Source organism: Equus asinus, chromosome 21, assembly GCF_041296235.1.
Source record: "Equus asinus isolate D_3611 breed Donkey chromosome 21, EquAss-T2T_v2, whole genome shotgun sequence".
NCBI classification, from domain to species: Eukaryota; Metazoa; Chordata; class Mammalia; order Perissodactyla; family Equidae; genus Equus; species Equus asinus.
In genome coordinates, this window is record NC_091810.1 from 18687501 (window position 1) to 18702726 (window position 15226).

At 49.8% G+C, this 15226-nt stretch overlaps 1 protein-coding gene across 16 annotated transcripts in view; it reads right to left on the minus strand.

Annotated features, from left to right (window-relative positions):
* Positions 1-15226, minus strand: part of MTMR14 (myotubularin related protein 14) — a 44873-nt gene that overhangs the window by 12380 nt on the left and 17267 nt on the right. For all 16 annotated transcript variants that reach the window (XM_070493769.1, XM_070493767.1, XM_070493761.1 and 13 more), the window contains 9 exons: positions 11143-11213; positions 10465-10539; positions 5632-5698; positions 4274-4359; positions 3923-3999; positions 3627-3663; positions 1050-1120; positions 205-263; positions 1-43 (listed from right to left, as the gene is read on the minus strand). The exon at positions 1-43 is cut by the window's left edge and continues 96 nt beyond it. In XM_070493769.1, the coding sequence (XP_070349870.1) occupies positions 1-43; positions 205-263; positions 1050-1120; positions 3627-3663; positions 3923-3999; positions 4274-4359; positions 5632-5698; positions 10465-10539; positions 11143-11213 (586 nt within the window). The remainder of the gene's footprint in view (positions 44-204; positions 264-1049; positions 1121-3626; positions 3664-3922; positions 4000-4273; positions 4360-5631; positions 5699-10464; positions 10540-11142; positions 11214-15226) is intronic.

Below are 15226 nucleotides of genomic sequence, written 5' to 3' on the forward strand. Positions count from 1 at the left end.
AAGTCGCTGCCAAGGCTGGTGGTGCTGCCACGGTCCTTTCGTCCTGAAAGAAGCCAGTGCCATTGATCAGCACATTATCTTCTCCCACTACTAGTCCCCCACCTCTTCCACACCATATAGCTGGAGAGAGAAGCTTCTAGAAGAAACAGTTGCTGTGTGGTCCATATTCAGAAAGATGTGCAGATGCAGGGGCCTGGGACTCACTCAGCATGCAGATATCTTCCAGGGTGAAGCCTGCATCTCGGGCTGGCAAACTCTTCCTCCTGTAAACAGAATCCGAAACAGTGAATTCCAGATTGGGCTGGGGTCTCTTTGTCCCTCCCACACTGCTGGCCCAAGAAAGAAGGTCCAACTCACCAGCAACTCACAAAGACAGATCCTACCTAGAGCATTGCAAAACGCCAGGCCCAATTCCAGGAGCCCAGCAAAGCCTGACTCCCCCTTGTCAGCTTGGCCCCTTAGAGTTCAACTCTAGCTCCACACACTAGGAGCTTGGATTTGGAAGGCAACGGAACTTAGAAAAGACACCAACTCTCACAGAGGTTCTAAGGCAATTGCCAGGCAACACTTCTGCATTTCCCAGGCTGGAAGTGGACTCTGCTCCATGGTGGTAGGCTGCACAGCAGCGCAGACACACCTCTGCAGTAGCCCAGGGAGGGCAGCAATTGGCACAGACAGGAGAATCAGCTGCCTCAGTGGGGGCATGGGGACTTGGGAGTCCTCCTGTCCTTGGGATGGCTTTTCCCTGCAGCAATGCACCTTCCTGTCCTAGTCACGAGAGACCACTCATCTGTCCCAAAGCCCTTCTGCTAGTATGACTGCAGGCTGATCCCAGTCCTGCCTCACGTACAGAAGAGCCTCTTCATCCACTGGCACTCACCAGGGAACCCCTACCCTGGCTTCAAGGGAAGATAGGGACAGGAGGCCAGCCAGTTAAACATGCAGGGAAGCAAGGCAGGGATAAGACGGCAAGCAAGACTCTGCCTGTGCTAGAGTGGCTCTTCCCAGAGTGCATTGGTCCCAGTAGAAGAGAGCAGGCCTCTCCTTACCTCTGTGTCTTCAGAGCAGAGAACTCCTCAGAGATGATGTGCTTCAAAAAATTGAAGCAGAAGAAGAAAATCTGAAGGAGACCAAAAAGCAGCACACATGAGAAGACAGCCTTCTCCAGGGAGAAGAATCTAGGTGGCAGAACTCCTAGGAGAGGGCAACCAGCCACCCTGGTCAACCCCTTGCTGGAGAGCAGCCCAGTTTTGGGGACCCTGCTGGTATTCTGGTCTGTAAATGGTATGGGTGGCAGAGAGGACTTAGCAGGCTTGGCAGATGTGCTTGGGCGGGGGCAATGGAGGAAGGGACCGTGTCTCCTTCCTGGGAATGCAAGAGTAAGCCAGCAAGTCTTCAAACCATCTTCAAACCCAACACTCATATTCTTAAGCTACTGAAAAGGGTGATGAGAACAGCAGCTTCTCCCCTCAGCCTTTCCTAAGAAGCCCGGGGAGAGAGGCTAACAGGGAAGGATAGCTGGGAGGGAGAGAATTTGGGGGCAAGGAGATTCATGGACATAACAGGAACACAATGGAGGGGAATCAGATTTTGAAGGGAGGATGCCCAGAAATAGTGGTTCAGAAGAACTGGGGGTAGGGGCCAGTCCTGTGGCCTAGTGGTTAACTTCAGTGGGTCCACTTCTGCAGCCCAGGTTTGGTTCCTGTGTGTAGACCTATACCACTTGGCAGCGGCCATGCTGTGGTGGTGACCCATACACAAAATAGAGGAAGACTGGCAATAGATGTTAGCTCAGGGCAAATCTTCCTCAGCAAAAAAAAAAAAAAAAAAAAAAAAAAAAAAAGAACCACCACCACCACTAAGGGTGAGAGGCAGCAACTGTCTGGCCCAGGACTGCACTGCTTAGGAGCTGTGAGAGGCAGGTCTAAGTCTGAAATGGGCACAGGCAGGAGGAGGCTCCTGACCTCTAGCTGCATCCCCAACTCTGTGAACAAATTCTTTCTTCTCCCTTCCAGCCAGTGCACTAGTCCAACAGGCCTCCATGAAGAATACACAAGGCACAGTCTCTGTAGTTTTTAAACAAACTCCCCAGTGATTCTGAAAGGTGTGGTCCATCAACCCCTCACTGGGAAAAATACCCACATGTATCCCAGAGCCCCATAAGATTTCCTCAAAGAAAAAAAGAGGGGGCGTGCCCAGGTCAGGTCAGTATGAGAATGCTGTGTTACATAAAATTAAACAGGTGTCTTTACCACAGACTTTTTAGTCTTTAATATGCTCTGTGAACCTCAAAGGCAGGGTAGGGGGACAGAGTGCTGTTAATAGGTCTTGTTTTTTTATTTTTTAAAGCAGCTGTGTGTTAAGTGTCTGGTGGGGGTAAGAGGAAAGCCCACACTGAAGACAAACACTCCCAGTTGAGGAGACCCTCTTTATGCTGAGAGATGGCCAGACTTTGAATCCAGACCCCATTGGGCTCAGCCTCAACCTCCACCCAGTCTCTGAAGGCATGATCAGGCCTGCTTTTGGGGGTAGGCGAGACGGCGTAGAGGGCAAAATGTCCTAGAGCACCAGCGAGTCTCAAAATGAGAGGCTGCACAGGGGCTTTATGTGCTGATTTCAATACCAAAGTCACCGCCTCTGACAGAGTTCATGGAGGCCTCCGAGGAACAGGCTTATGAGCTCTGCAGCCCTGGCAGATGTGATAAGTGCTCAGAAGAAGAGATTTGGAATGGGGAGAGGAACAGCTGAGACGGAGGAACAAAAGAAGGAAGTGCAAGATAAGACGCCCGTGAAGATGGCAGCCTCAGGAGGGTGAGAAAGATGCTTCAGGAAAATAAGGCGGCCAGGGGGGGCAGAAGAAAAAGAACTAACGTCATGTGATGGCTCCCATACTGGGTATCTGGACTCATTCTCTTCATGAGGCAGCACAAGTGACACCAGGAGATTCAAAGTTAATCACATTACCCAAGGTCACCAGGTAATAAGCAGGACAACTAGGGTTCAAACTCAGGTCTGTGAGCAGGGAAAAGAGGCTGGAAAACAGGCACGCGAACAAGGCAAAGACTGTGAAAAGCAGCAAAAAGGATGGGCATGGAGAGGGTTGAGAGGAGGGAGAAGGAAGAAAGGACAGCAAGATAGGAGGGGGACCCTGGAGGCTGGTCAGGCACTGGGCTGGTGGTGAGGACTGGAGCAGGACCCTGCTTGCACGGACAGCCCTGGGGCTTAAAAGTTGCTGAGTGCGTGGGATGAGAGGAGAGAGGACAGAAAGAGCTTCTGGGTGTTAGCTGTAAGGAGGGGCACGGAAAAGGACTTGTAAATTGGTTCGAGAGCTGAGCACAGAAAGCAAGATCACCCATAAGAAGGACGGCAGCAAAAGGAAGGGGAAGAGGACTGAGATGAAGGTTGCAGGCAGCCGTACGGGCAAGTGTTACCTCCACCACGCAGGAGAGGATCTGAGGCTCAGAACAGGGGCTGCTGTGCTGGTGCTTTTCCCTGATCCCACCAGGCAAGGAACTGCCCCTAAAGTGTAGACTCCAAACAGACTGTCATCCTATCCCTCCTGTGAGTAAAGGAGCCCGAGCTCATGGAGCCCTGGCATGCGCTCGCAGACTGTGAGCAATACCCACCTCCTCTCCTTTGCTGAGCCGATCTACCAACATGTGCCTGAAATAAGAAGGGGAAGACGTCAAAGCGAGCAGTGCCAAGACAGGAGGGCAAAGGGGGACTGAAGTCACAGGGACAAGCTATGGTTTTGGCACCACAGCCTCTGGTGGGGCCTGACCAGCACCTTCAGTCTTTCCCAAGGGGGTGGGATGTCCCCATCTCTGGCCTGTCACAGGAGCCATCACACCCACGTACACACAGAAATGCAGTCCCCAAGACACAGCCCCCACGCCACACTTGACACTCCCGAAATGCTTACCCAAAGAGGAACCAGTCGTAGGCCACAGTTAGGTAGAGGATCTCAGCAGGCTTCAGGGACGTGTGGATGAGCCCATCCTGGAGGAGATGAGGGAGACATGCTGGGATCAGAAGGATGTCCTCCATGATAAGGCCTCCTCCCCATCCCAGGAGCTGAACCACAACTACAGACCCAGTGACAACAAGGCTGCCCACAGCCCCAGGAACACAACACACTGCTCTAAACAACTGCGGTCCCTCCCTCAAAATTTTCCCTACTTTCTGGAGATAGCCCTGATGCTCCCAAAGGGTCAATCATGGTAGGGACCTCTGAATGCTCCTTGACCCCACGGCCCAGCCCATCCATACTCACAGCCCACAAGGAAAGGCGCAGGAGAGAGATGAAGAGGGGGGTCCGATCCCAGCCAGAGATACAGTGCACCAGCAGCCCACTGTCATCTACTCAGGAAGCACAGGAAGGCAGAAGAGAAGCAAACATGGGTTGATAAGAAGGGGACATGCTACCACCCTGGCCTGGTGCGAGACAGCCAGGCCACCCCTAGTCTCCCTCTTCTCGGTGGGCTGCCAACCTACTCCCAGAAAGGGGTGAGTGGTAGGCACTCCCCACTGTCTGCAGCATCTCTTCCTTCTTTTGGGTCCAGTTCTTGGTGTACTTCTGGGGAAGCAGTACCACTTGCACAGTCCACTCTGCCCAGGTCATTTAGGTGGGGCTGACCTGCACGGCCTGCCCAGCATTTCTCAGGGGAGCACCACAGGTATTTTTGGGGGAAGACCATTCTTCACTTTGCAGGGCTGTCCCAGGAATTGCAGGACATTTAGGATCCTTGGCAAACACCCACCAAATGCTAGTAGCCCTCCTCTAGTTCCTACAACACTCAACTCTCCAGAAGCCTCCTTGGCAGGTGGTACTGCTCTAGGTAACCACTGCCTAACTCCAGGGGCAGACATGTGACTTTTTTGAAAACCCAGCCACAGTGACTGGTTCAAAGATGGGCACTTAACCCAAACTGGGCCAATGAACATGAACTCTGGCACAGAGGCAGTCTCTCTCTTCTGGGGAAGAGAAGATGGCAGGAATCAAGTCTGGAATAGTTGCTGGCCATTAAGCCAATGGGACAGCAGGTATAAGAAACAAGGAGAGATTCTTTGTGCTATCTGTTAGGCACCAGGCTCTGCTCTTGGGCCTTCTGGGTTACATAAGCTAAGACATTTCCACTTGTTCAAGCAAGTGCAACCCCACTGAAGTCCTGACTGATATCGAGGAGTCAGTCAGCCTGCCCTAGAGAAATCAAGCGTGACAGGACCGTCCAACTGAAACAGCCAAACCGGCTGGAGTACGATCCGGAGAACAGGCCCTCTATGGGCTTTTGTGTCCAAGAAGAAGCCAGGACTGGTTTTTCCTCATCTTTCTGAATTGTAAGAGGCCATTCTGGCCCCAAACAAAACGCTGACGCTCAACGCTCAAAGGCCAGCTGAGCCAGTGCAGAAACATTCTGTATGTGGTTCAGATGACAAGAAGTTCATCGTTTTGTTTTGTAGGGTTTTGAGGACATGGAAGAAAGCTGCCAACGAATAAGGGTGTATGGTCAAATCTTTCTCCCATAGAGCAAAGGTAGGTGTGTGGCCCCAACAAACACCCATGTGCGGTGTCATGATCTGGAACAGGCACAAGATCCAACGGCTTCAGGGCTCAGGCAGAGGCAGACTCACCGTCGCTGTTAATTATGGAAAGCAGCAGTTTCAGGTAGTTTTGTGTTTGTTGCACCAGGTCCCAACTCTGTTGGGGAAGAAGGATAAAAGGTGTCAAGGAATATATTTAACTCAGACTGGGGATTTAAACCATTCAAAGAATAAAACGCTAAGAGTTATTCTGGGGTGACAAGTACCCCAGGCTCTAGGCCACTGGCAATAGGTCCCAGATCCCAGATAATCTGAGACTTCACTCCTTACTCTGAAGGCTCCCTTCACCCTTCCTTGCACCCTCACCCCCGATCCCCCTCACTCAGGGCACTCTAATCCCATGTGAAGGAGAGGAAGGGAAAGCGAGGCAGAGGCCTGGGCAACCCACAGGCCAACACGCACCTGCAGCAGCAGTACTTTAGCCTCCTCTAGCCCTGGGCTCCTGGCACAGCTGTCCAGGGAGTGAACAGAAGCAAACAAGGAGCTTTGAGCCTGTGGCCACTGTCGCCAAATGGAAGAGCCATTCCTTCATCTGCTCTCACATCACAGAAACTAAGGAAAATATTAACCTTCCCATCAACCACATTTCATTTGCTTTTTACTGCTACTCACTGCATACTCTGTCTTTTGATGAATAATAAATGCAGTCTGTTTGGCAGACAAAATCTTTTAAAACAGGAGGCCCACGAGGAGGGAGATAAAAAGCAAGCAAAAGCCTTAAAGAGATTGGAACCTCTGTTCTAGCCCAAGCAAGAGGTCTAGACCAGATGCTCTAAGAAACTCTAAAATGCTCTAAGTCCACTTAGAATATGGAATTCCATGGAGGGGCCTGACCCAGTTCTGGGGTCCCCTTCCCCCCAGCTGGGGCAGCCTATCCACGCAACTGCGTATCAGTGCTTTAGGGCTGTGCAGAAGGCGGCGAATGCCAGTAAGAAAGCACTTTCAGGGGGAGGGTGAACACGGCACCTGTAATTGGAATGGTTTTCCCAGGACTTTAAAACAGGCTCATTTACCTGACCCTCCCATGGCCCCTGGAGAGTTCTGACCCACTTTCAGCCACTCCAGAGACAGCCACTGCAGCGCTGCACTAATAAAGTTATTACCCATAGTAGCACAGGGGTCTCTCCATGCATCTGGCTTAACATGTCAGACACACCATTGCCAATAGATTTCCTCTGAGCTGCGTTTCTTGCAGGGTGAGGAAAAGCAGGAGCAGGAGGCAGGAGCTATGCAGCACAAAGCCTAGGGAGGTCAGGCAGGCTGGGGGAAGACTGCAGCAGCCAGGAGAGGGCTGGAACGTACCAAGGACTGGAGCCTGTGGAGCCCCAACAGCCTGTGGCTATCTGAAGGGGACACCGACAGCCAGGGAGAGGCAGCAGATTCACACTGCACCCAGAGCTTGGATAGGAACCACAGGTTGGGGAGCACTGGGTTGGTAGAGGCCTAAGGTCACACAGCTAAGCTGAGCTGTGGCATGAACCCAGACTGCCGGACTGTGACGTTCATGCTCTCAGTCATATGCTACACTGCAGGGACTTTTCCTACAATACCAGAGTAAGAAACAAAAGTTTGAGGGGACTGCAGAATATGAGCAGGACCTGGGAAATGTGCTAAAATCTAGGCTCATCTCTGACTCTCTCATCCTCCACGTACCATGAAAAAGTCTGTGGATGCAGAGCTGAACACGTGCCTCTGCTTATGTTTCTATGCCAGGAGTACTATTCCCCCTGGCTGGCAAACTCCTACTCATCCTTCAAAGGTTCAGCCCCATTCTTTTCCAGAGTCTTCTTCTGTGGTCACTGGTCAATACTTCTACACAGGTGACAGTTAGGTCATTGCCTCTTTTTCTAGACTGAGGCCACTAAGGGTGAAGACCCTTGTCACATCTGCATTTACGAGGCTTAGTGCTTAGGTACCAGGAGGACCTGAAAAATGTTCCTTCACCACCTGTTCATGATCAGGAGCCAGCGTGAGGAGCAGCAGCCACTGGAAGGGGTCTTAGGGAACAGAAAGAACGAGCAGACCTCTATGGAATTCAGTCTGCTTACATGGAGGGCAGGAACCCCACACATGTACTACCAGAAGTGTTCCTGTACTTGTGAACACCAGAGGGCCTGGCCCAGGGACACAGCAGTGAACATGATGATCCCAGCACTCACAGGCCCACAGGGGAAGGGAGGCAAAGTGAACTGCTACACGTGTGCTGACTAAAAGGAGACCTCTGGGATGCTGGGACCATGTAATTGGTGAAGCGAACCTAGCCTAATCTGTGGGGAGCATTAAGGAAGCCTTCCTGGAGGTGGTGACATGCATATAAGAAGGGAGGGAAAGCAGACAAGTGTTTCTGTAGAGAGAACAGCATGTGCAAACCAGGAGACACTCTTCCCTAAGGGGCTGAAAGGAGGCTAGTGTGGCTAGAGGAGAGGAGGGAGAGGACGACGGCCAGTCACAAGAACAAGGCTGGACCACGTGGAGCTGGGTGGGCCATGTAAGGGTCCTTGGACTGTATTCTGAGGAAAACAGGAAAGTCAGTGGCGGGTTTTAAAGATGGGCAATGACAATGATGACCTTGCTCCATCATTCGAGCAGTGCTATCTGCCGGGCCCTTTTCAAGTGCTTTATATTCACTATTTCCAGTTACACCTCAATGCAGGCCCCACCCTCAGAGATCAGATGCACTGAGATGACGGTGGCCTGGGCTAGGCGAGTGGTGTAAGAGATGGAGGCGAGGAGGACTGCGGAGTTTCACCAGGGGCAGAGATTTAGAGAACTGATGGGACCTGGGAATGGTTGTAGGGGGAGAAAACGACCCAAATTTTGAGTTTGAGCATCTGGGTAGATAGTGGCCTGGGAGTGCTGTGGGTTGTGGCCAAACCCATTTTGGACAGCCTGAGTTTGAGGTGGCTGCATGAAGGGACACTTGTGAAAAGTGATGTAGGTGTGGATCACCAAGAGAGATCTGGCCCAGAGCCCCAGGTCTGGCAATGGGCTAACGAAATGGACAATGGATGAGATCACCTGGGGAGATGAGGAAGAGTAACAGGGAGTCCTGGACCCCCCATGCTGAAGGGGCTGAAAGGGCAGAGCCCACACCTGGCTGGAGAAAACGATGGTAAGAGGCCCAGTGGGACCAGCCAGCTGAGCAACACTGGTGAGGCGGGCATCATGGGAGGAAGCCCTGCCCTCCTACTTTTGTTCCTGGTATTTTATTAGTGTTTACTCCCTCGAGTTAGCAAACTAGTAGCCTACTTCTTAATTATCATCATTAAAATCTGTCTGGCATTTCACTAAGAGGACACTTTCGTGCAGTGATCATATCTGAACCTCACCACAACTCGTTATCAACTCCACTTTGAAAGGGAAGTGAGGTCACTTGCTCAAGGCCACAAAGCCTTTCGAGAAGGGCTGAGCGAGCTGGGGCCTAGATCCAGGGCCTCTATTTACGAAGCAGAATGCCTCTTCACACGCACAGGACTTCTTCCTAGAGACAAACATCCTTGGCAGTGTCAACACATTGAACCCATATAGTCCTACCTTGGTCAGTAAATAGTTTATCAGACCCAGTTTATATCTGCATAATGAGAAAAAATAGTGCCAGAAGGGAGACTAAGGGTGGCTTTAGGTGGGACCTACTCAAGACTTCTGCATACAACAAATTAAGAAGGGAGCCTGAAGGTTCCTTTGGCCACTCCAATCCCTCCAGGTACAGCCTGGGACTTGAGACCAGGGAACAGGGCTCCCCAACATGTTCCTTCTCCAGGCTGCTGGGGCACAACAACTGGTCTGATCTCCTTCCTAATGCTCCTGCTCTTATAGAAATACCTGCGTAGAGAAGACTTGACACCACTCTAACTCATTCACTCAAATAGTTACGGAGCATCTACTTGTGATTAAGGGCAACAAAGTTCAAGGTAATATGGCAGCACACAGCTTCCTGACAGGAGGGAAACAGTATGTTTTCTAGGTACTCGCTAGCTTGGCCTTTCTGGCTCTGTGCCAGTTTCTGTGCTAGGGACGCACAAGCCATTGTTCCCCATCCTCCTGTAGCTCAGTCTACTGAAGATGGGGAAGCAAATCTCTAAATTAGTGCCTACAGCTCAGCGGAAAATTCCATGATAGATATGCCCAGGGATTAATGGGAATGTAGATGCAGGCATCTGACCCTCTGAGGACAAGGGAGAGGAGGCACATCAGGGAAGTGTTCCTGGAGTGGACACCTGAGCCAAATCCTGAAGGCAGTGTGTCAATCAGATAAGAGGAAGCCAGGAGGTGGCAGCCAGGCAGAGGGAAGAGACATGGGGAAGGTGGCAGGAAGAACAAGGCTCCTTATCCTGGCTGAAGCAAGTGGCAAGGAGACTGCTGACAGCTTTTGGGCTTATACAGTGGGCTGAACATGGTAGAGAGAGAGATCCATCCAGTAGACTAGGGCTGCTTCCATGGTGGATAGTGACAGGAGAGAAGCACAATGGAAATAATTTTAAAGTTTCTATAATCAAATGAGGTCAGGCAGCCCTGCACTTCCTCTAGCAGAACACACATTTAAAAGGAAAAATGAAAAAAAGTCACTAAAGCCCAGAGCTGGAAAAGCAGACTCCATGAGGTCCTCTGGAAACAGAAGCCCTTGGTGGACGCAAATCTTTGAGTGAGTCACCTTCAGACAGCTTTGATTTTTCTGGGCCAAGAGCAAATCAGGAAAGGAAGAGTTAAACAGATAAGCAGTCCCCTCTCCCTTTCCTAGGCTGTGAGAGGTCAGGGGGCATGAGCCAGGCATTCAGGCGTCTGCATGAGGGACTTGTAGGGCAGGTACCAGGGGTCCCCACGGCCCCCTCCCTTATCCTGCCCTTCTCAAGTCAGGCCCCTCACCTGATACTGGCTCCAGTCAATGTTCAGAGAGCAAGTCAGGAAGTCGGGGATGCTCAGTGGGGCATCGACGTAGTCCTGGGGACAGAAGGACACCTGTGAGATGTGGGCTGTCCATCAACAGAAGTCATGGTGACAAGCCAGGTCGCGGCCCTGAAGCTGTGGCTGCCATAGGCAGGCAGGACATCCCTCCACAGTGCTTGCCTTCTCCTGGTCAGATGCCTATGCTACTCTGAAAATCAAAGGGATCAGGTACTGCTGCTGGGTGGAGCTTTTCAGTATGCCGTTTGATTGTTTGCTGCTGAGACAGACACAGTCAGCCTGTATTCAGCCTTCGGCAGGCTCACTGTGGCCTGCTCTCACCAACTGGGGAAGGAACAGAACACTGGTCTCACTCTTTACATAGATGGCAGAGCAAAGAGGAGGACTTCTCCTATCTTGTCCTTGAAAACTCCTTTAAAGAAAGGGAGAAGTTAAAGGGGGAGAGGAAAGTATATATGATGAGAATTTAAACACGTATATACAAGGAGAAGAGGGAGAGAAAATAATAAGACTCATTCAGAGAAGAGAAGAGAAAGGAAAAAGGTAGTTGTTTTCCCCAAAGAGATTGCTAGCTGTCCTCTATGGTCTTCCTTTACAAAGAAACGTAAGCCTCAAGCTGATGCAAGTTATTGTTCATACCTGCTTCCAGTTAAAAATGAGCCCTTCAGCCATGTAATCCCGATCCTTATATTCCTTGAAAAATTCACAGCCTGGAAAAGAAGGGCAGAGTTATGACACCACCCTCCCTAGCCCAGTCTCCTGAGACACCCCTGAGTGCTGAAGGCCTGAGGTGGCCACCAGCTCACACACTTCTCCACAGTGGTGGGTCCCAGAGGAGGCCACAGATGACACGGGTAGGGACCAGAATGGGCAGGCAAGAGCCAGGGAACGTGTCTCCAGTGCTCCTCTGGATTCTAGTTACACACCTTCCCAATGAGGTACTGCCTGCCTGCACACCACTCTGTATCTCTATCTCTGCTCACTGGTTACTGGTCATTTCTTCCACATTTCAAGTCCTTTCATCCTACATGTCCCTGAAATGCCAACAGCCAGCAAACAAAAGTTTGGCTTACAATTTGAGCCCTGACAGCACTTTCTCAGCAATATACCTAGTTACAGAGGCTCACTCTCCCTCCTCTCTAATACCAACCTTGCAGGCTTTCAGTGAGGACGGAACATTGTAACATCCTGGAAAGGACCATGGACAGTGCCTGAAATGTGACAGGAGCTCAAAAGACATGTCTGTCTCCAACAAACCTGGCCAAGAGGTACTTTTCTGTATCATTTGCTAGAAAAATTATAAGAAACTCCACCAGGGTAAGCCCTCAGGAATAGAGAGAGGAACAGTGGAGAGAAAAGCGGTTAGGCAACATTCTCAGCTTCAGATCTCAGCTTTCACTTAACTCTGTGACTGTGAACAAGTTGTTTAACTTCTCTAAGCCTTGATTTTCTCATCTGTAAAGTGGTTAAGGATGAAATGAAATAATACACATAAAACACCGAGCACAGCACTGGTACAAGCGGCATTCCAATGACAGCACACTATTACCATCATCCTACTGCTGCTGCAACAAGAGCCTACGGTGCCAGCCCTGCAGCTTACAGTCAACTGCCTGGCTCAGAGGATGAAGGTGGCCCTCACACCACAGAACAGTGAGCAACCCGGGGCTGCTGTGGCTTCAAGCCACAGGGTGGGAAAATGCACTTCGAGAGTAGCTTCTTGCAGTTACTCTCAGTTCCTCAACCAGGGCCAACGCAAACTTTGGAGGGCACATGGCTTTGGTCACAGGTCCAAGTTTGGTGAGGTCCCCAAAGGCAACAAAACAATTATTTAAATTCTGTGGAAGTGGCCACAGGCCAAAAAAATTCAGGTGGAACTCTAGCAACTCTTGAGCCGAGTTCCTGGCTAAGCCCACCCAAAGGAAGACAGGAACGTTTCCTCTGGAGAGGAAGGCCTGGAGCCACAGCGCATATGTTCTGTAGACTTGGCTCTCATCCCACATACACTCCTGCACTCTAATCCCCGAGGCCTCACCGCTGACTGAGAGGTCAGGAGACAAGCCTCAGCTATACACTTCAACCTATTCTCGGGTGCCTCACTGGGAGAAAGAAGAAATATAAATATCAGACAGAGGCCCTAAGCTTCTGAGCTCAGGTTTAGAAGAGGTACCAATTATCTCTCAGAGCTCCTATCAAGTGCTCTGTTTTCCAAAACACTCGCTGCTCAAATCAACACCACAGGCTGTAGGCACAGCTTAGGACAGCCTATGATGCAGAAGCAATTTTTGTGAGAAATGGATAGAATTAAAATAGACTTGGCATCCAGGGCAATGCCTGACGTTCATTACCTGAACAGGCTTCCAAATCCACTGAGAGGCAAGAAGGATGGGACCAAAAGCAGGGTGACCAAAAGCCACTCACTCAAGGAGAAAACAAATTAGATTTGTGTTGTGGAGTTTTCAGTCCTGTCTATTTTGGTGCCCTGAAGGAAGTGCTCCCAGAACACTTCTCATTTCAAGGGCCAGTCTAAGCCCAAGTTAGTCTGACACAGCCGGAACCGATACCAACATAGTTCCTGTCTGGGTTTCAGTCTTTAGAGGGCTCATCTGAGACCTCTGAAATAGCAGCAAAGTGCAAATCATGACTCAGTTTGGATAATGATAATTTTGTTTCTTTTCCTTGTTACGAAGTAATACAGGGTGTAAAGAAATTCAGGAACACAAATATAGCAAGTAAAAAGTACCTCTCCTGTTCTCGTACCTGGATGTGCAATGGCATCTCCCCAACCCCTGGCTTTTTGATTTTAGTGATCCCTCTCACCCTCCCCTCAACACATACATAACTAGCAGATACAGTGCATAAACATTTTGAGAAGAACAGGGAAAAAAATTCACAGATAGAATGTATCATCTTAGCATTCTGGCATATTTCCTTCTTACTCTTTCGTGTAAGCACTTTTTCTCTTACACAGCCGGGATTGTATTATATAATTTTGTATCCTGCTTAGTCTCTTAAGCATTCATTCTTTCATGTCAAAAAGTTTAAGTATTTTTCTATACTATTTAATACTTCATTGTACTATCTATGGCTGTACCATCATTTACATAATCGTTATTCTAATTAATGAAAACATTTCCTATGTTTTGCTCATATAAACAGACATGATGATGAACATCTTCAGCCCCAAGTTAGCTGGATTACGGCTTACTGAATGACTAGGTTAAAGGGTGTTAACATTTTGGGAGTCAGCAGAAAGAATACCGGCTACTGTTCTGGAACAGTGGTATTCAAACTTCTAGCAAAACTATTTTTTCTAAACCAAGTCCTCCTTAGAACCCAAATATGAACAAAGGAAGTGATGCCTGGTTCCTCAGGCAGTGCAGACCTTTCCTGTTTAGCAGAGAGTACTTCAGTCTGTGGCCCTCCAAAGCATCTCCTGGGAGTTGGGAGCTTGGTCTGAAAACCAGCTTTAGAGCTACCTGACGGCTCCAGCGCAGACAGGTTGGGTGGGACACTCCTGTTACAACTCGGCTCTGATGCTGTTAAGCCCATGGAATTGCCATTACGGTCTGCATCTGCCCAAAGAGGCTTTTAGGGAAGAGCAGCTTCCCTGAGCCTTTCCTCCTGTGTACCTGTCATTCAGCCTGGTGTTTACTGAGCTGTTAGGGATGGGTGTGACACTTTATCCTCAAATAAGTATCTGCATATCTTCATTTTATGGAGGATGAAACTGATGCTCAGAAGGGTTAAGGGACTTGTTCAAGGACACACAGTGCTAAGGCTAGGACTCATGCCCAGCTCTACCTGGCACCAAATGCTAAGCTGGCAGAGAAGAGTGGAGAGACTCTGGTGGAGGCCACTGTAAGAATGCAAGGTCATCAGGGATTGTGGTTTGAATCCCACCAGCTTACACCAATGGGGATACTCTCTCCCTACCAGGCACTAGATGAACTCGTAATTCTAATGAGAAGGCCTTCTGGCTGTACAGCAACCTGCCCTTGATATTGGATATGTGGCTCCAAGATGAGGAAACAAGGTCCAGCATAGGATTGAAAGCAAATGCTGATGCTGAGAAGCAGGAGAAAGGTTTCAAGGAGAAAGAGTACTGCTGTCTGTTGACAGTCTTATGCTCATGTTAGGGCTCCTTGGCCTCCCTTGCTGAACAAGCAGGCAGTGCCAGAAAGCTTAAATGTTACCAAGTGGACTAACACAGCTTCAGTGTCCAGTGCAGAGAATACTGCCCTGGCCCCAGGTCACATACATGTCTGTGTGCTGGAGACAAACGCAGCTCTGTGCACACCAAAGTGCTCTGCCACACAGTGAGGCCACTAACCATGCACAACTGGACAGAGCAATTGTGTTCTTCCACCACCAGAACAGCCTTGCCTGGGGCAATCTGGCAATTTCTATAAATAACTCAATTATTGCAAACTGACATGCAAAGGTTCACATCCACACAGGCCAGCGCAACATCATCAGTTGCTGACACAGAGTATTAATGTCATTTTACAGTAAAACAGTACTTTACCTGCAGAGAACACTTTGATATACATGATCTCATCTAATTTTCACAACAAAACCCTAAGCTACGCCTTTCCAAGTTGTAAGTGACACCTGAGAAAACTTGAGGCTCAGAGAGGTGAAGTAACTTGCTCAAGGTTGTAGTATTAAGTACCTGAGCCAAGACTGCATCCCTCGAACCCTCCAAGTGGAAAGCCCCTTC